Source organism: Tamandua tetradactyla, chromosome 7, assembly GCF_023851605.1.
Source record: "Tamandua tetradactyla isolate mTamTet1 chromosome 7, mTamTet1.pri, whole genome shotgun sequence".
NCBI classification, from domain to species: Eukaryota; Metazoa; Chordata; class Mammalia; order Pilosa; family Myrmecophagidae; genus Tamandua; species Tamandua tetradactyla.
This window is the reverse complement of record NC_135333.1, coordinates 164176253-164197738: the sequence shown is the minus strand read 5'-3', so window position 1 is coordinate 164197738 and position 21486 is coordinate 164176253. Positions and strand designations below refer to the sequence as shown.

The following is a 21486-nucleotide window of genomic DNA, read 5'->3' as shown; positions in this document are numbered from 1 at the left end:
GTCTCCCTCCTGCAACACTCCCCTCCCTCCCCTCCCCTCATAGTCCCTAACTACTGGCAACCACTAATCTCTTCTTCATTTTCTAAAATTTTGCCATTTCAAGAAAGCTGTATAAACAAATCATATAGTATACAACCTTTTGGGATTAGCTTTTTCACTCCAAATAATCCCCTGGAGTTTTGTCCAAGTTGTTGTGTATCAATAGTCCTTTTTATTGCTGAGTAGTATTCCATGGTATGGGTGTACCATAGTTTGTTTACCATTCATTCACCTGTTTACCTTCACATTATGAGTAAAACTGCGGTGAACACTCATGTACATGTGTTTGTATGAACGTAAGTTTCTGTCTGGGGTAAATTCCCAAGAGTACAGTTACTGGGTTGTATTGTTTAATTGCATGTTTGGTTTTATACGAAACTGCCAAACTGTTTTCCACTATGGCTGTCCCATTTCACATCCCCACAAGCTATGTATGAATGATCCAGTTTCTCCACATCCTCTCCAGTATTTAGTGTTATCACTATTTTTTATTTTAGCTATTCTGATAGGTATATAGTGATAGCTCATTATGGTTTTAATTTCCATTTTCCTAATAACTTACGAAATTAAACATCTTTTCATGTGTATATTTGCCATCGTGTATCTTCTTTGATGAAATGTCTGTCATCTTTTGTCCATTTTTAAATTGGATTTTTTTTTAACTATTGAATTTTGAAATTTCTTTATATATTTCAGATACCAGTTCTTTGTTGCATATGTGGTTTGTGAATATTTTCTTCCAGTTTGTAGCTTTCTTTCACTTTATTCACAGAGCAAAGTTTTAATTCTGATGACATTTCCCCTACCAAGGTAAAATACATTTTTGTATTTCTTAATGTAGTCTCAAGTCTGTAGAAAAAACAAATATTAAAGACCAGTGCCCAAAATATTTGAAGGCTGTCTGTAGAATCCTCTTTAAGAATCATTGCTCTTGAGAAATCAATAGCATGAGATTTTTGCAATCACTAAAGAAATTTTGGAAGGCAATTTCAACAGTGTGCTTTGAGTTGAGCCTCTCTATTTTCCGGTTTTAAATAAAAATCTTGCTAGGTGAAGTTCCAGGCTTCTGTGCTAGATCATTGCTAATGCTAAGTAAATAGCAATGATTGTTTCCTTACAGTCGTGTAGAATATATTTTAGAAATTAAATATAAATGTTAAGAGTGGTTATTTCTAGTTGGCTATAAGCCAAGTAGTTAAAACTAGAGATTCATATTTGCATTAGGCCAGGTGGCTTCTGATCTCCAGTGGAAATGTTATGTGTGATAAGCATGCATTCACCACAAGCTAGTTAAATATATTTTAAAAATCTGATTTATTTTTCCTTTCCTTTTCTCCATGCTTAAATCCTTAGAAAAGAATTTACTGTACTTTTACTGTCTTTTCCCCTTGGAGAGAATGCTTTCTTGTACTAATCAAAATGGAATATGAGAAGAAATGCATTTTCCTTTACTTTATAAAAGGCTTACATTTTTTGTCTCACTATCAGACTTTCCTTTATTTATTTCCTTCTCCCTGCTGAGATGACATGGTAAGACTGAAAAACCTAAAGAAATGTGGTTTATGAGGAAACCACTTTCTGCTTTTGACCTAATAGTGGACTACAGGCCTAACTGTCTTTGTATCACTTGCAATTTGTTTTTGTGTCTGTCTGGATGGAATGTCCTTTTAGGATTGGACCACATCTTGTTCCTTTTTATAACCCCAGCATCAAGAACAGAGCTCATCACCAAAGGTGCTCAATAAACAACTGCAGAACACACAAACTTAATACTACTCAGTATCTGAAAATTGGTAGCATTCATCATTTGGCAAATTTTCATCCTTATATACTATTCATTCTGACCCCTTAAGGCAAAGCTATTTACGTCTTGCTTATTTTGTAATCCCCAGTATTTGGCACAGCGCCTGGAAGATTTGTTGACATTTAATAAATGTTGAAATCATTCATTCAATCATTCATTCATGCATTCATTCAGCAAGTATATATTGAATACATGATATTGTGTTAGGAACTGTTAGGGACATGCATGCTTATCCAGAACGCATGCTCCCTTCCCTTAGGTAACCTACAATGTAATGGGGTGGGGGGCAGGTTAGGGCATAGAAATGATCACATGTAATATTTAAGTGACATTATAAGATGCTGTAACTTTTAATTGGGTTAAAATGCGTAATACAGACTATAATTCATTTGACTGACCAAGGAAGGTTCTCTAGCTCATGGCCTGAGAGCAGGCTTTTTAAGAACCCTCCTGTGGGAACACAGGTGGTTCAGTGGTAGAATGCGTGCATACCTGTGTAGGAGACATGGGTCGATTCCAGCTCATGCACCTAAAAAAAAAAAAAGAAGAAGAACCGACTAGAGTTCTCTGCTCGCTGTCTCCCATACATGTTGGTCACAGTTCTTGCCTTCTCTTTGCGTTCTTTTTGCCCCTACTCAGCAACGATTGTTGTATTAGTCAGGATTCTTTGGTTTGCCGGAATCAGAAACTCATCTCTAACTGGGTAAGCAAAACGGAATACATTGTTTCATATATCTGAAAAGGGCTGGTGTGGTGGATTGACTGCCAAGAAGTCAACCAACCATTTCTCCCATCCCTGTATGTCCTATCACACCTTCTATCAAGAGGTGGATACTTTTTCTCCTCTCCTGGACTTTGATCTGGCCTTTTGACTCATTTTGACCAACAGAAGATGATAGAAGTAATACTCTGCTAGCTCCAGGCCCAGGCCTTAACAGGACTGGCAGCTTTTGTCTTTACTTTCTTGGAAGCTGGCCACCATGCAAGGAAGTCCAACTATCCTTTTGGAAAGGGAGGCCCTGAAAGATGAGAGACTATAAAAATAGAGACAGACAGGAACCTGGCCAGCCCCCAGCCATTCCAGCTACCCTGTTTGGGTGCCAACATCTGAGTGACGTCATCTTGGGTCCTTTAGCCCCCAGCTAGTGTCACACAGAGCAGAGACAAGCCACCCCTCTCAGAGACCTGCCAAATTTCAGAATCATGAGTAAATGGTTGGTGATTATTGCTGCAAACAAGTAACTTTTAAGGTTACTTTTCATCATGTAACAACAGATAACAGGAAAAGCTGGATCCAAGTGCTATGAAAATGCAGTGATGAGTCTTTCTCTGTTGACCACAGGAAGGCTATCTTTGTTTGGTGGCCAGGATATCACCAAGCAGCATGCTTACATTCTACTAGCTTAGCAATGTCCTGGGCAAGTCCAGCACAAGTCTCAGGGGGTGATTCTGACTGCTTTTGTAGCTATCCCTATACAAGTCACATTGACTCTGGTTTGCCAAGGTTGGGTTACATGTCTCTTTCTGGAACCAGGGGTAGTGAATAACCAGTGATCTAAACCACTTGTATTGTTCGTAGGGGTAGGGTGGGTCTCAAGGGAAACTCCAGGCACTGTTTCCAGAATAAGGGGTTGGAAGCTGGGCAGATAAAAGCAGATATGCGTCACAGAAGTCATGTGTCATCCCATTGCTTATCTGAAGTCTTTTCTCATCATTCCAAACTTTAAACTATTATAGCTCAAATAACCTCCACTTTTTTGATGCTCAGCAGATGCTACCTTGTGCTCCTTACACTTAGGAATTAATTATTTCACACCCTAGGTTTTGTACCTTTGTATTCCTTATTGTTCTGACTGCATTTGTTACTTTATGTTATTTTTCCATTACATTTTACAGAGAGAGGCTTTTGGAGGGTGTCATTAGAGACAGAAAAAATTCTTACATTAACAGGAGAAATTCACACTCTTTCAAGGTGCTAACAAAACTAGGTGTCCCTCCAAAAGGAGCACCCAAAAGGAAGGACATGTTCTGTGTTCCCCTTGGATTCTGCTTCCCAAAGGGAAAACCATATGGTGATCCACACTGTTTGTTTTCTCTCTTTTCTGGGGAACTTACTCTTGTGCTATTTAATTTGTGTGTATAAAAAGCATATATGTTGTATGAGTGCCCAGCAGAGTAGCTTCTGGGCAAGTACCTTATGAAATAGAACTAAACGATCTAAAAAAGAGAGCATTCTTTGTTAATTGAAATTTAAATGAGGTTAATAAATCGTCACTCTCACTGGGAGGTCATCATTTCCATGGAGTTCTTCTAAGGAACATCAAGACAGTAAAAAAAATGGAAATTAGATACCTGTTAGTCCAATAATAGTTTTTTTCAGAGACCTCAGGTTTGGTAGCATATCTGGCCCCTTTAAGGTTACACACACACACACACACACAAACACACACACACACACACAAACACACACACACACCCCTGAAATATATTTCATATAGCCCTAGATGACTGGAAAAAACAAAATTGGGTATCAGGCAGCCTAGGGGAAAAAATCCAGAGATGAGCTCTCACAGATTTTCAGAATTTGTTTTTCAATGTTTAAATTGACACAATGACTTAAATTAATAATACATTGATCTTGCATTTATATTGAGTTATACTTTTAAAAATGCTATCCTATTTTTTGAGAAGGCATCCCCACTGGTGATTTACATCCCATTATTAAGCGTGCCATCATCACATCTGTCCCTTGAGTCTTTGTTGCCTTTAAAATTTTAAATTATTATGAAATATTGTGTGTGTATGTATGAAAGAGTATATATCCAGTGTAGTAACAACTTTCTTAAACAGAGCATTATTTATAATATCAAACTTTCATGTATTCCTCTCCTGTTGAATCCTTCTTCACCCCCCCATCAGAGATAAACACTGTCCTGAAACTTGTTTTATTATCTTCCTGCTTTTCTTAATAGTTTAACTATCTTTGTATTCCTAAAAACATAGGTTGTTTGCTTTTGCTTTTTTTTTTTAACTTTATGTGAATGGAATTGCAATATATGCAATGTTCTATAGCTTGCCTTTTTTGTTTTTCAGTACTGTTTTGAAATTCATCCATATTGATTTTTTTTAGCTCTAGTTCAGTCTGTGGCTTATGTTTTTACTTTTATTGTTTCTTTTCCTAAGTAGAAGTCTTAAAAATTTAATGTAGTCAAATCTTTATGGTTTATGCTTTTTGTGACTTGCTTTTTATGACTTGAGATCATAATGATATTCTCCCATTTTCTTCTTATAGTTTTAAATTTACATGTTTAGGTGTTTAATCTATCTGGCATTGATTTTTATATACACTGTGAGAGCAGGGATGTCATTATTTTTCCTCAGTGAAAAAGCAGATCATGTCACTCCTCTGTGCAAAGTTTTCCAAATCTTCCCATCTTCCTCAGAGTCGAAGTCAAAGTTCTTAAAATGGCCTAAAAATACCTTATGATCTCGCCCACTGAAACTTCTCTTATCTCATCTCCTACCGTCTTTTCGGTGGGCACTGACCTTGCTTATCCTTGAGCTCTCTCAAAACGTTCCTGCTTCAGGGTCTTGGCACTTGCTGTTCCTTCTTTCTCAAGTTTTCAGCTATCTCCGTGGTTTTCTTCCTCACTTCCAGGGCTCTGCTTAAACGTCAGTGACGCTTCTCTGGACATACTTTCTGAAGTCACACGCCACACACACACATATGCGCATAAACAACTACCACTAGGACCAAAGATGTTTTTTTGGGTAAGGTCTTCCAGTGCAGAGGCGAGATATCAACTGATGAGGTATATGTGTGTTTGCGTTGCACGTAGTCAATTTTTTAAATGGTTTGAGGACAATGCATGTTATCTTATTTCTCCTTAGATTAGTTTTATTAAATTTGCCCTCTTTATTTAAAAATGTATTTTTACTTTTTGACTAGTTTATACCTGCTCGTAACACATTCGAAAGTTTAAAAAGCATATATAGTAAAAAATTAATTTCTTTCACCTCTGCCTTCTAGCTACCTAGTTTCTCACTCCTGGCCCCAATTTGTTTTCAATTCTTCTTGTTTCTTGCTTATCATTCCAGAAACATGCTATGCATATATAAACAGGAACATGTATTGTCTTTTTATGTAAATAGTAAAATATCTTATTATTATACAACCCCAATTGCTTTTTTTTCACCTAACCATAAAGGTTAGAGATATTTCCATAGGCATATATCGAGCATTGCCTTATTGTATGACTGTCATCTAATATTCCATTGGAAGAAAACATCATAGTAATTATGTTGTTTTTCATTGTCAGTCTCCTCCTGAAGGACATTTAAGTTGTTTCCAATCTTTGTAATGGCCATATAACTAGTGACCCTTTACCTGTCTTCAATCAGTGCTTCACATTGCTACCACATGAACCTTTTCCCTAAATTTCCATTCTGATGATGTCATTTCCCTCCAGCCTTGAAATAGAGCTCCACACCTCAGCGTCTCCACCCACTTTACCAACGTGTCCCTCTGTTAGTGGACATTCCCTAGCTAATGACTTGAGGTTTTCCAAAAGCACCTCTGTTTTTATTATCAATATTTTCCTTTTGTATGCTCAGTATTATCCTCTCTCTTCAGCCCTTTAAGGGGAGTTGCAAGAACCTCCTTCCCTCCAGGCTAGTCACCTGGAACTCTAGCTGCACTCTCTGGAACAGCTGTTCTTCAAGTATTTCAACTCAGTCTCCCACTAGCACACCCGATGTAACCGGACCAGGTGTTCTGAATTTTGGTTTTGGTAACAATTTAAATTGTTCACCAGTCAGTACCTTCTCTTCTAGACTCCAAATCCTTTGTGCACAGGGACTATTCACTGGAAACAGGGAATACTAACATGAAAAGATACGGTCCTTACTTTCAAGGTGTTTACAACCGAAAGGTGAGTCAGACGTGCAAAACTAAAATAGACATCATGGTAGTATCTTTGTTTAAGTGGGAATATGTTCTGTGTTCAGTGGAATCATTAAAATTTATGGACTTTGTTTTTCTTTTAATCTCTGTTCCTTAGCCCAGGGCTTGGCACATGGTATATGCTCAATAAATGCATGTTGAATAAAAGAATAGCATAAAAGGAACATTTATGGCAAGTTTCAACATCTTGCCATAAAAGCCATCTTTTATTATAAACATACAAATAAGTCAGCATGTAGTGTAAGTTTCGAGCATTTGGGGAAAAGGAGGGCAGTGTGGGAGCGGGTGGAATCAAGTTTCAGCCAGAGGAGGCTAGAGAGAGCCAGAGAGAAATTGCACCTCCTAGGGTCTGGGAGCCTTGGCGGGGCGCGGAGCCGGAGGCGGTGAGAGGGGAAGCGAGGAAGGGGAGGAGACTCTCGCATCTCTGCCCCGCCTTCCCCACCACCCGGCGGCGGCGCAGGCCGCCCTGGTGTCGGCAACAGCTGCAGCAACCCGCGCCGCCTCCGCGGCTCCCAGGCGATCCCGGGCTCGGCAGGCGGCTAGCGGCGCGGCGTCCCCGGGAGGCGAGAAAGTTCCCAGCCCGAGCGCCGAGATGCCGGGCAGCGACACGGCGCTCACGGTGGACAGGACCTACTCGGACCCCGGCCGTCACCACCGCTGCAAGAGGCGGGTGAGAGCCGCGGGGAGGGGGGCGGTGGGCGCGCCGAGCCCGGAGGGAAGGGCGCGCGGGGCCGAGGCCGGTTGGTGCTTTGGCTTTGGCGTTAACTCTCGACCCCCCGCGTTTCGCTGCCATGCACGCTCCTTCGCTCCCGGAGTTGCATGCTCCCAGGACTCAGTCAGAGCTGAAGGGGCTGGGAAAAGGGTGGAGGGCTGGGGACACAATCAAAGCCCGGACTGCGCTCCCGTTCCTCTGTTCCTGCGCACCTGTTGGGGACGCCCAGCTCTCCCCGGTGGCCCGCGCCCTACGCGCTCCGCGACCCTCGCTGCCTGGGAGCTCCCGCCGTGCGGCGCCTGGGCACGAGGGAATCCGCCACCCGCGGCACCGAGACTCAGATTTCCAGCCCCCGGGTGGACGGCCCACATTTTCTAATCTGCCTTGCTGCCGTCGCGTCTCCCCAATCTTCGGGGTTTCGGGCTTGGGGTACGTGGCCGGAGCCCGCGCGCTGTGCACCGCCCAGAGCATAGAGGCGCCGGGCGCAGTGGGACGGGCTTCCCCATCTCCCGCAGCGGCTGCTCCTGGCTCTGCCCGAGTGAAAAGTCACTCTTCGCGCTGCCTCGCCAGAGTTTCTAGCCGTGCAGAGCAGGCGCCCTCTCCATTGTTTGCCTTGTAATTTGCTGTTGCTGATTTTGGCTGTGGGCGAAAATAGCTCTTCTGAGCATGCATAAGCCTATCTAGGGCTTAACAGTAACGACGGAGGCCGCGGCCTGAGCGCCCATCTCTCCGAGGATGGGAAGCCTTCGCCTTCGGGGGGCTGTTTAATCTTCGAGGCTGCAGATTCGGTTCTCATTTTGGCCGATGGAAGTGCCATTTTAAACAGCACCTCCTCCACCCTGGCATTTGTTCTGGCAGGAGGTTCTTGGAGTTCTTTGCTCCGCCAACTGCTCGCTAGTTGAGGATCTCGGGTTTAGGTGTCAGCCTCCCTGTGTCAAGTTCACGGAGGTAGATCCGTGCTCAGATTTTGCCTGCCACCTCTGTAGATAGAGCGCCCTAATGAAATGGCAATAGTGACAGAAATGTAGTGCGGCCCCTTGTATAGGAAGTAATTGATTCCCCCAAAATGAAGTAAGCGGTCTCTGGTGTATTTGCCAATTTTTCTTTTTCTTTTAGCATCTGTTAATCCATTTATAGAATAACTTAAATTTGTATAGGTTAAGTATATTCGGTTGAATACTACCTCCAGCATCCACCCTACTCCCCCCGTCCATTTCTCTGATTTTGGGACTGTCTTTGAAGTTCCATTTGGAAGAAGGCATTGATTAGAGAATCTTTGATTGTCTACAATTATAAGTTTCTCGAAGGGCAATTAACTTTGATGAAAAGCTGATTTTTTTCTAATGCATTTGTAATTGGGGTGGATGTGTAAAGGCATTGACAGAAGAAGTTTCAGACTTGAAAAACGTGTGGAAGCTTGGTTTCTCTTGTCACAACTGTGATGATTTTTGTAAATAACAGGATTAGTAATCTCGGATGATTGGTTGGAAGGCACGTTGCGAGCACATCTAAGTGATTTGGCAAAACTCCTGCAACTTTCCAAAACTCACTCATCGTAATCTGTGAATGGTGGTGATAAAGTTTGCACCTCAGCTGCTTAGAGAGCAAGCCTGTAACTTAACTGCTGGCTTGGTTTGTCTGTACCATATGCCTCCATTGTTCCATTTTCACACCTGTCTCTTCTGTTAAAGTAACACAATCTTAAATGAAGGGGGCTTCTTCAAAATGCTGTGATAGATGTCACATTTGAGGTGTTCTATCACTATGGGGATACCCATTTTTAAATCGCCATAGGTCATGACTTCTTGGCTACCTGTGTTTAGTATTTTTATTGGGGAGGCAGTGAGGAATAGGAAGAACTTTTTGTGAAAATTTTGTAAACTCAAGAAACTTTCTGAAGCTGGGCTGATGTAATTTTGAGTCTGTCGCTAAGGCTGCCGTAAGCCTGCTTATTGAAGGGAAAGCAGTAACAGCCACAATTTTCCTGTGAAGCAAGAACTCATCTCGTGATGATTTGAGCTCTTCTTTTTGCGGACCTGCCTTAGATGTAGCTCTGAAGACCTATTTTCTTTACACTGAGAATATATGTGATGCAAAAGGAAAACATGGTATTAGGGTTTAATTTTTTATGTCATTCCTCCTTGGATTGTGGGATTTTGTGGAATCATTTGGTAAATTAGCTCCCTAAATACACGAATGAGAACTGAAGGTGTAGGGAAAGAATTGACTTCACCTTTCAGAGATACACAGTTTCTTCCCAGGAAAGGGCTTACACTCTGTGATATCAAGTTGTTTGTGACTGAGTTGTCATTTTTTCTTTTTAACTTCAAAACTGATGCCGTGGTCACATAATTGGGAAAATACGCATATCTCTTGCTGGTCTTGTTTAAGCCTTTGAGACTGAAATAATAATGAGGCAGTGTACTATTTTAACATTGCAGGAGAAATCTATTTTTACAGCCAGGTGGACTAACCTAGATTCCCCCCCAGAATGAAAGTGTATTGTAACTAATGAATTCTGTGGCGCTCTCTAAGTTGACAAGTCAGAATCATTCACATTTTTAAACTTAATCTTGTAAAACTCAGAAATGATGCATATGAACTTGATGAACATAATATCCCTCTACTTTAGAAGAAAGAGCGTACATAATTAGAATCCTTTTTTTTTTTCTTGCCCTAGATAGTTAAGACCTATCATCTTTTTAAGAATGCAGGCAGTCTGCTTTCTATTCCATAACTGATTTTTATTAATCAATTACATGTGGATAACTTTCCTTTTTAACATGTTATAAAATGCCAGCTTCAGCCACTTGGGTGTAGATAAACAGCCAGGGCTCCAGGGTCAGACAGTCCTGGGTTGAATCCTGGCTCTCCCCTCTTCCCAGCTGACTGAACATGCAAGCAAGGTCCTAACTTTTCTGAGCTCCAGAAACATGTGTTTTATATATATGAACATGTACCTTAAGAAAATGTATCTTAAGAACAATATAAGAACATGTATCTTAAGAATAATATATATAATGGTTGTGTACACTCAGATGTTAGTTATTGTTACCCTTATTTAAGGTGCGTTTTTTTTTTTTTTTTTTTTTGCTTATTCTGTTGGTGACACACCACTGATCAGAACTGCTGATGAAAATCTTCCTCCATCTCTCTAAAGTGCCAGCAATTCCATTGCGTCTTTCTTTGGCATTTCTCCTGTGTCTCCCAATCATCTCTTACCTTATTTAGCAACTCATGACCTCGTGAGGGGATAGCTAATGTACTTTATCCTGATTGCGCGGTGATGTTACCTTCTGGATCAGGTTCTTCTGACTGCAGAACCACTTTCCTTAGGCCACACACCTTGTGCTAGTGCAGCTTAGCAGTGTAACCTTGGATCCTGTAGTTATCCTAAGCCTCAGCTTCCTCTTTTACAAGAAGCAGGTGTCAGTAAGAGATAAACAGGTGCAGTCATATCTATAAAATGCTAATCCAACACCAGGTATACAGTAAGAACTGGATGGCAGCCATTGTTACTGTATAAGAAGGATTCATCAGCTTGAAAATGGAGAGATTGCTAGCTTTGTGAAAAGTACAGAAATTTCTAGTATTCTGTACCTCCTTCCAACAGATGCACCTATCATGCTGATTATGTACCTGTTTGTACTGTAGACACTGGCTCTTTGGGGCATAATACTTCATTCAGCAGATACTTACTGAGTCCCTTCTATGTGCCAGCTGCTAGTCTAGTCATCCAGACTATGATGGTGAGAAAACAGACACAGTCTTTCTGCAAACCTAACCTCTGATGAGTGTATCTTCTTTATATGTGTGGCCCCAGGAAATACCCTTCTCTTTTCAAGGAGGAAATGATGATAAGGACAAACGTCTCTGGCTTCTAAAGTAAAACCAGACTATGATAGTACAGGGTGTGGATACCACCAGTAAAACATCTTTCAGTGTCCCATGGTTTGGAAATAGATTCTGAATTGCCTAATGAATGATGACCAAAGCAGGCAAGATAAGAATGCTGTAGCCCTCAGGGTGGAACTGTTCGGGCAGGGATGTAATAGGTTGATGAGTAGATGCTTACTTCCTGGGCAGGAACTAGGGTGGGTGAAAACAGACTTCTGTTGTGTGGGGCCCTGACCCGTGAAGCAGTAAACTGAGTAGTTTATGAGTGTGCGTTTAATCAGTGACTTTGCTTTATTGTGAAGAGTTATTTAAAGGAACCGTGAATAATGGTAAGTACCTCAAGTCAGATTTTTCTTAAATTCAGAGTGGATAGATTGGTGTGTGTTTTTGGAGCTATGCTTTGCTGAAGGCTCACTGGTTCGCCTCCTCGAGAACAAATTGCCAGACACCACTAGCACGCCCGTTTGTCACATCCTCTGTAGGCACCAAGACAGCTGCCACCAAGTTGGATTGCAGGATGTGATTGCTTCAGATCCACTGCCTGAACTTCTAGGGCTGCTGCTGAGGTCAAAATCAACCTGGTCTTTCTAAGTGGAAATTGCCAACATCTTGACATAGGAGCGAGGCTGCAGCTTTCAGCCCTGCTCTGTTCTTAATTGTGTTTTTGTGTTTTCAGTGGAGAGGGGTGGTGAGAGAGAAGGAAGAGAACCATGAATCACTGTACTATGAATCAGAATGAGGATTTTTCATTCCTTAGAAAAGAAACATCAGGTTATATGATCTGTGCATAATCTGTTGACTTGAGGGGATGCTACTGGAAGGAAATATAGTCTGTTTCATTAATTGTTTCTTCTGTAAGGAAGCTAAAAGAGAATAAATGTAAAGAGGAGTACAGTAATAGTGTTAATAGCCAGCATGAACTGATTCCTTACTAGATGTACAACTGGCACAATATTAAGCACTTCGAATGTGCTATCTTCTTAATCCCCATAGTACCCTGTTTCTAGTTCCATTTTACAGATGAGGAAGTTAGAAGTAATTTTTCCAAGATCCCTGTGGCTAGTAGGAAATGGTAGAGACGGGATTTGAACCCAGGTCTGTCTAATCCAGATCCTGCGTTTTTACCTACTTCCCTGGCTGCCTCTCTGGAGAATAGCTCTGTCTTAGTGACCCTGTTGAGTGCATGACGATGAATGTGTCCTGTTTCTGCAGGGCGCGTACCCAGTGGTGTGCTCTAGATTCCTGTGAACGAATACGTTGCCAGTCCTTTGCAAGTAGTCATAAATACCCAGTAAACATTTGATGAATGAATGCTATAGAGTGAATTAAATTATGAAGTTTTTATTATGCCTAGGATCTAAGAGTTTTTGCTCGTAGTTTGGGGAAGCTTTAAAGGCTGTTAAATTAACTCACAATTTAAGAAGGTCATTAAAGAATTCTCTCCTAGCTTGGTGTTCGTTCCCTGAAGGACTGGCAGTTGCAGATGCAAGATGAAGGTCCTTCTTGTTTGTGACCATCGAGTTTGAGACTTTCCCACAGAACACGTTTCTCTTCAGAAGCTCTCCAGGACTGGCCTGTTCATCTGCACATATAATCGTCCACCTGGTGATCTTTCTGTGAAGTCCCTCATCATAGAAAATCACGCCTTCCTGTGTCTCCCCATGAGCACATCAGACTTTGGCCGAAATGAACTGGCGTGACTAAGAACGCCAGTCCTGGGGCCGTCTGCCTCTACTGGTTCCACAGTGTGTCCTTGGGTGAATTACAACCTTGTACAGTGGGCCCTTAGAATAGAATAACACTGCCCTTGGAGCACGTGGTGAGGATTAAATGGTGTAGTCTGTATAAATGGCTGCATATCCTAAGTGCTCAATTACTGTGAACATGGGAGAGGAATAATAAAAATGCATCAAAACAGGAGCTGTCTGGCCCTTGCAGGAGATGCCGTTGGGTGGTGACAGTAGGTGGGATTTCCAACACTGCATTTTCTCCAGAGACCAGATCTTTTTAAGAATTGTTTGCTGAAATGTATACCATTTGGTGTAGGTTCCCTCAGGAAGCTATTAAGTGGCTGATTGTAAACTTGTACCTGCCTTACATCTCAGGGCACGTGAGGAGCCTGTGCCAACTAAAAACTTTACAAAGGGCAGTTTAAAGCAGCTAGGAAAACAGTAACCCAGTGACCAAAAAGAACTCCCTGTGGGACTTTGGCTTGACTGGATTGAAGGCCTGTCTTTTCATACTTATGCATTGGGTTGGAAAGTGAGTCTGAAAGGTTTTACCATATTAAAATTGAGAGAGAATTTAGACATGAACTCCAGACCATTCCTTTTGCGTAACTAGAAAAGTGACATCCAGCAAAACTGTAACCAGTGAAATTATGTGAATTATTGTAACCAGTGAAATTAATACAGACAGATTGGACTAACCGTTATATAACATCTTCCATCTTAAAAGAGAATTCCTTTATTACTTTAAATATTTTCAAGTTGCTAAGTTTTATAGGATAAACATCTGCAATAAATTAGATAATATAAGAGTTTTAAATAATTTTCAGTAGAGAATTAGTTGATGAACAGTCTTCAAAGTATGTGACTTTTCTAGGTGGGGAAAAAAAAGACTTTGAATGATTTAGTGTTAGGCCATTATCCTCCTGAGTTTATTTCTATATTTGGGGATATAGGGTGTCGGGGTGAAGAGGGATGCTAGTCCATATCACAGATTACTTAGCTGCCCTGGATCTTTTGCCACTTTATAAAAATGATTTTTTAGTGCTTCATTTTTTTTCCAAAATACAGTTTGGTGAAATGAATTGATCCTTGTCTGAACATTCTAAGATTTTGCAAAAGGGGAAACAAAGAGGAGGAAGCAGAAAGTTTGTTCTTCACCCTTTCTTGCCAGATGCATAAGCTGTAGTGTACACATACATGCATTTAATTTAGGAGAATTCGTTCTGAGTCCACTCTTGCCCCCTGGAGCTTTCTCTTCATGCCAGTCTCTCATTGAGAATGTCTCCCAGTAACAAGCGTTTCTGGTGCATGTAATTTTCATGCAACACAACTCCTAAACTCAAGCCAAATCCAGTCCTTGGCTAAAGAATCAATATAGTCTGCTCTGACACTGGGGCAGGGCAGGGATATGGTCCAGGGCCTGTTGAGAGGTACCTTGTCCAATGCCAGTCCTCAACGAAGTGCCTCCCTGAGGGGAATTCTACTTGACTTCGCCTTAGATATTGACTTGCCAGCCCTGGTGTGACTCTGCTGTGAGACATTTCCACCTAGAGATTCGACATATACAAAGTCTGCATGTTGAAAACCTCCCTGTTGCCATTCATGGTTAATATTTTTTCCTTGCAGCCGGTCTCCAAACCAGATCCCTGGGAAACTCCGCAATCATCCCCCTTCCATACCACGTCCAGTGATTTGCTTAACTGTCATTTCACCGCCCTTTCCCCTCCATCCCCAGCACCCCTGTCTGCACTCATCACTGGCTCTTGAGGAATTGTGTGGAGTGATTGAGAAGATGGACTTGAATCAAATTTGATTCCACCTCTCCCACTTGCCAACTGTGCCAGCAACCATAAGAAGTGACGTTAGGAAGCTCATGTCAGCATTTCTTGTTCTGACGTTGAGTCATTTGTTGTTTACCACAGTGTTTCCCAAACTTCAGTCATTCCCACAACGCACATAGCTTCACACCACCTGTATTATTAGTTTCTTAATATTTCTGTCTAAATCAGTTCACTGTTTAAAACTTAAATTTAGGTTTAAAGCATCACTGTTATTATTCTCCCTAAATACTGCCTGAGCCTGAGGCCCACAATGCCAGATTAAAAAGGAGGTTAGCAAAGGTTGGGAAACCGTTGTTGGAAATCTGTTAGCACCGAGCAGAGACATTCTTCTGGACTGAGTTAGCTGGACTGGACTGAGAATTGAAAAGGAAATAACTCTCACTGTGTGATTTTGAGTTATTTGATGCTTTTGTCTGATACCACTTAAAATAATTCAGGGTCATTTTAATATATCTAGTCTTAATGTAGCATCTCTCTTTGTTCCTTTATGAAATACTTCTTTTACAGCTGTGGCCTAGTAGATGATGTAAAGCTTTTCGCTCCCATGGATTGTGAAAATGTGGGTAATTGAATATTTTTGTTTTGGCCAGTGGGAAACTAAGATCCAAATTTTAAGTGAACTGAGTGAAATTCAGGAGAATGCTTACTTTTTCTTTTTTTTTTTAACCTCTTGATTTTGACTTCTTTTCTAATTTATGTTTTCCTTGACCTGGTTTTAAAGCGTGTGCATGTGTGTGTTGCTTATAGTATACTTTAAATCCTTTGTGTGCCAGATGAGGTATGAATCAATTTATTTGATTTAATATAAATTAATATTTGTTACTGAGATGAACAAAAGTCCACTCTGGTAAGGTAAAAGAGGTCTTATCTGGGTCAGCATACATGAAAAAAATTAGAAAAATGAGGGTTGTGCTTGCTTCACGCTGCGTCTCTGCATTGTTTCCTCTTTGGTCTTCTGACACCCTGAGAGAAATGAGCAACACAAGGCCTTAAGTTAAAGAGTAGAAATCCAGAAGATATGGATTCTTTGGGAATTTCAAGCAAGAACAGATAGTGGGTGGAGAAGAAATTTAAGCTCTATGTTTTTCTGAAGTAAAGTTGAACCTAATTAAAATGTGTATGTAGGCTTGTTGTATTATACAGGCAATTGCATGGGTACCCTAAACTGCGGCCTTTCACAAAAGTTCTGATATACACAGTGCTCCAAAAATAAAATATGCCCTTAGTGATAACTGTATTTCAGTATGAAAATATATGTCTTTCAGTGTGTGCAATTGTGTGTTGGAGCCAAAAGTCCCCTCTCACTATCTTTTTGAAGACGTTGTGCTCGTCAGAAGGCCTGGAACTCAACTTCAGATAGTCAATGGTATCCTATTTTAATCTCGCTAATTGGAACAGGTGGCCTCTATTTGAGACTGAATCACTAGTTGGCATAGATGTTAATTTATCTGATGAGATGAGGCCCATTCAGTAAGAGCTTTTCAGTCTCTCTATTGGCAGTCGGGCAAAGTGCTTGAAAGACTCATTTAAAAGGCACAGAAGACTAAGGAGAACAGCAAGGAAACATAGATGCGAGTTTAATAGTTTACTACCTTAGTTTAATTCCTAAATGCTGGGTGTACAGTTAGTGAAGGGATATGGTTGAGCGAAACATGCCCAGATGCTTGAAAGGGGTACTTGTAAATCTTTCTCCAGATGAGGCAGATGTCTTAAGTACATCCTTTGAATCCACCCCCATAAAATGGTGTGATTCAAGAGTATGCCATACTTCACATTTTTATAAGGCTCAACTTCCCTTCAAGCATCCTGAGTGACTCAACGCGTGGCAGGTGCTCAAGTTAAGATTGAGACTCCTCAGATGACCTCAGAAATGATCTGCAGTTGACAGACTTCTTCAGCTGGAATAATCCTTTATTTTTACAGTAAATATATGCCTTGCATAATGTCTTGTTAACATCTTGCTTTAAACTTTTCAGTGGGTCAGAATCCCAACTCCCTAGCCTGACACCCAGTCCCTCTCACCTGACCTTTGTCTTTCACTCAGTCTCCACTCTTGAGTTCTGGCCTCCTTCCTCCTAGACCCTGTGCCTACCCTCCATGCATATGGGTCTCTGCTCCAGCCCTCACAGAAGTGGTTGTATGATTTTTAACCTGGTGTGTAGTCTGGTTTGTAGCTGGGGCCCTATAAATTCTGGATGAATGAGTGAATGTGGCTATGTGGTGAAATTACACTGTGGAATTTGAGAAGCCAGAGGGCATATTCTAAACTTGATCTATGTCAATGTTGATTAATTGCTCCGCAGGATTTCATTATATGGGTGTTCCATGATTTATTGAGCCATTTCCTTATTAAAGGCCATGCATGTTGCTTCTTTCCAGTCTTTGGTAACTGCAGAGTGTTTCATTGACTGCCTTCGTACATGCTTCTTTTTGCATATGTGAGGATTGTGTTAGTAGGCTGAATTTCCTACAAATGGAATTGCTGGATCAAAGGGTGTGTGGATTTGAGGTTATGCTTCCAAACCGAATCGACAATAATTGAGAGCCTATTCTGTGGCAAACACTAGGAGGTTTGGGGATGCGCCATTGAACAAAGCCCGATAACTTCATAAACAATCAATAATATCTGTATGCTTCAACTCAACACCCTTTCTGACACAGTGTGATATCAAGTTTTTTGATCCTTGCCTATCTGATAGATGAAATATAGGGGCTCATTTTAATTTATATGTTTCCTATTCCAAATGAGGTTGATCTTATTTTCATATATTTAAAAAACGTTTGTCTTTCTCTATGAACTATCCATTTATATATTCTAGCCATTTTTCTTTTGGGTTACTGATCTTTTAAATTGATCTGTAGAGCTTTTTTACTTATTAAATAATTCATTTTGAATGTATATTTTCCGCTTTGTCATTCCTGACTGTATTTAGTTTTCTATCATTTTGTAACTGATCTTACAGTTTCCGAGGGTCAGGAGTCCAGGCACAGATGAACAGGGCCCTCTGCTTGGTCTCGCCAGCTGAAATCAAGGTATCAGCTGGGGCTACAATCACCTCTGATGTTTGGGATCCTCTTCCAAGCTCACTGGTTCTATACAGAATTAAGTTCATTGCAGGTATAGGACTGAAGCTCTCAGCTCCCAGAAGTTGCCCTGTGCTCCCTGCCATGTGGCATCTTCTAGGCCAACAGAAAAACATCTCTGCCACTTTTGTCTCTAGACCCTCTTTCAAGGAGCTCACCTGATGCCGGCAGTCTGCCTAATTGCCCAGGGCAGTCTACCCTTTGATTGACTCAAAGTCAGCTGATGAGGGACCTTAATTAAATGTGCAGAATCCCTTCACCTTTTCCATATAAAGTAATGTCATTATTGAATTGAAATCCCCTCATTTTGAAAGGTCCTGTCCACTCTCAAGGGGAGCATCATACTGCTGTAATCTGACCTAATAGCTGGTGGGAATCTTGGGGCCCATCTTAGAATTCTGCCTTTCACACTGCTTTATGATCTTTTGTATGTAAACTGAACATAGAACTAGCATGTAGTAAATGCTAAATATTAAATATTATATTAAAAAATATATTAGCCATGCTTTGCCATGAAGAAATTTAAAAGTTTTTGGCAAAAAAATTTGGTTTTATTATTTTCTTTAGCCAGGTGTACATCCTGGGTCATAGGTGAGGCTCTGTAAGTACTGGATGAATGAGTGAATGTAGATATGTTGTGAAATTGCATTATGGGACCTGAGAAGCCAGCCATTGTGTCATTCTTAGAATGGCCTTTCCTACATTGAGATTATTTTAGAAAACAAACTGCCCGTGTCTTTCTAATACACTTTTTTATTTTATTTTTGTTTATTTATTTGAATCTTTGTTCCAATTAGAATTTATTTGATATGCTTTCAGAATTTTACGTAGTTATCCCAGCAACATTTTTGAGTAGTTATCACCTCTTTAAAAATATACTGCTGGCCATATGTATGAATTTTTTAATAAGTTTCTACTACTTTTTCCTCTAGGTTTTAAATCAACTGAACTCAAAAGATTATAATTTTGGTTCAGTTATTCTAGGTTGGTATCACCCCTGATCCCCGGGATTTGAAATGAGTGTTTTGAACACTCTAGCTTACTCATGCTTTTAGAAATTTTCAAGTTGGCATGACTCCAGTTCATTTATAGTGAGGAAAGCCCAAAAGATAGAAGATGTTAAAGTTTTATTTTTTAGTTTGTTCTCAAGTCTCCCTTTGAACTAAATGTTACCTGTCAATAAGTTCTATTTAATGTTACAAAAAAAGCCTTCTCCTTTCTTGCAAAAGCTGTTCTAGTATAAAGAATGTATACCTTTCTTTCCCAAACCACCAGTATATAACTGACCACCAGTTATATACCGCTGCCTTAATAATCTGTCATCCACCATGTCGGTTAGGGAAGATGGAAGAGCAGGCATACAGCCTGACTTTGCGTTCAAATCCGGACTAGCTCCTTTGTCAAACCAAGACCACTTTCAAACTTGGATCCCTCTCAGTAAGTAAATATATTGCACCCTTGTGCAGGACTACATACTGAGAAACTCTAATTTTAACATGATTTGTCACTCATGTTAGGAAAATGAACAAAAAGATTTCAGATCTGTAGATAATCAGCTATTTCTTCATCTGACTTAATTACCCTCATTTGTAAGTTACCCCGGTACCGTGATAAATATCATTAGATATTTAGGGGTTGTGCATGCAGCCATGGGAATTTGGCAGTGTCCACCTGCCTTGTAATCTCGGTCTGACACTGAGGGAGCTTAGAAGGATTGACTGTGCCCAGATACCCACACCATTTCCTACCTAACCCGAGAGCATTTTAATAATGGGATGAATATGCTTTTATTACATGTGCTTTCCTTTGGGAAAGGCACCATGCTTGTAAAAAAAAAAAAAAACTTAAGCAAAATTATCAACTAATATTTATTATATAAAATCAGCCAAATAAACTGTTTACCACATGTGCTGGGGAATTTAAAGGTACTCACTGAATTGGCCTCTGCAGAGTTTGTTGGGTGTGTGAGGAGCAAAGTTAAAATGAGGTCGTCCTCCTTCATTCAGGGGTCTCATCGTGTCCTACTTACCAACCAGGAAACAAGAGTGGCCCTATTTTATACACATTTATATGCACATTTTATTTCTAGCACTCAGAACTGCTCCACCATTTGGGTGGGTGAGAGCATGTTAAATTCTGCGATTGAGAAATATGACTAACATTCTGGCCATTTAAAATGATCTAATAAGAAAGTTTCTGAGATGCTCAAGGCTCAAATTAAGCTTTATTTTTAAAGTAAGACTTAAAAATGAGAGCTCTTGAGCATTGGTGCTGTTTAAGGATAGTTTTTACAAGTTGAAGCTCATCATTCCAGCAAACACTTTTTGGAGTTTTATTTCTTTGGACAACAGAAATCGACTAAAACAGTGTTGTATTCCTGTGATTTTCATTAAGTTCAATGTTGATAAGTTTTCAACCTTTGTTTTTGAAATAATTTGCGGGTTTGGGCATAAATTTAATGGTAAAGGATTCCCTAAATAAGAATAACACATACACTGTTGAAAGACTAAAAGGCACTAAATCTGTATACAAGGATCATTTTACGTTTTCTGATACTTTGGGCAATAGAAGTCATAGTTATTTCGTCAGTAAATATTTCTTTAAAATAATTGCTCCTTAGTTTATTTACACAATAGCCTAAAATGAGCCTGAATGTTTTTCTAGGGCAGCTAGCTTATTAAACTCTCAGTCGATTTTAATTTTCTTAAGTTTATGCTTGTCTTAGTTGTGAATTTAATTTAAGGTCCTGTTGAATAAATGCAGTGACATCAGATTCCAAAATGATAAAGTAATGAAATTGCCCATCAGAACAGCAACTTATACTAAATTTGAAATGTAAACTATGGATTCACAGAGGGAGGAATTTTCTGAGACTGAGAAAGTCCATGTCCAATTACTAACCAAATGGTGCTTGTTAAATAGTAAGTTGACAAATTTATTTTTAATTGCTAAACACTTCAAACATGGAAAAAACATTTTTTATATATAACTCCCATTCTAGATTTAACAGATATTAACATTTTTTACATTTGCCTCAGATTTCTGCCACTTGTGTTTAAGAAGTAAATGGTTCCAGACACAACTATCTAGAGCCTCTCCTTGCTGCTTCCTCAGAGGACACGGTAACCTGAAGTTTGTATTATCTCTGTGTATATACAAATGTTGGTGTTTCCATCAATAAGATATGGTATTGTTTTTGTATTGAATTTTTACATAAAGGGTGTCTTATTTTTTCTTTTGTAACTTGCTTTTTTTTTTCAACTCGGTGTTTTAACAATTTACCCTCTTTCACTTCTGTTGTTTTACTGCTGTCTGTTATTAAGCATGAATAGCCATGTAGCTGTTCTCTTAATGGTGGACAGGTAGACTGATTCCATTAAGATCTATGCACTGAAGAGAGAGTTTCTCCAGGGGAG

The 21486-nt window shown here is 40.1% G+C and overlaps 1 protein-coding gene across 7 annotated transcripts in view; it reads left to right on the top strand.

The window, feature by feature from the left end:
• Nucleotides 1-21486, top strand: part of TMCC3 (transmembrane and coiled-coil domain family 3) — a 346055-nt gene that overhangs the window by 255418 nt on the left and 69151 nt on the right. The window contains exon 2 of one of the 7 annotated variants that reach the window (XM_077111618.1): nucleotides 21109-21192. The exons of 3 other annotated variants lie outside the window; for them this stretch is intronic. Coding sequence is in view for 2 of the 4 variants with exons in the window: in XM_077111628.1 (XP_076967743.1) it covers nucleotides 7399-7476 (78 nt within the window). In the remaining 2 variants the exon portion in view is untranslated. Of the gene's footprint in view, nucleotides 1-7190; nucleotides 7477-7843; nucleotides 21193-21486 lie in introns of those variants that run through there. 3 more of the 7 variants (XM_077111628.1, XM_077111627.1, XM_077111617.1) reach the window with 3 other exon arrangements.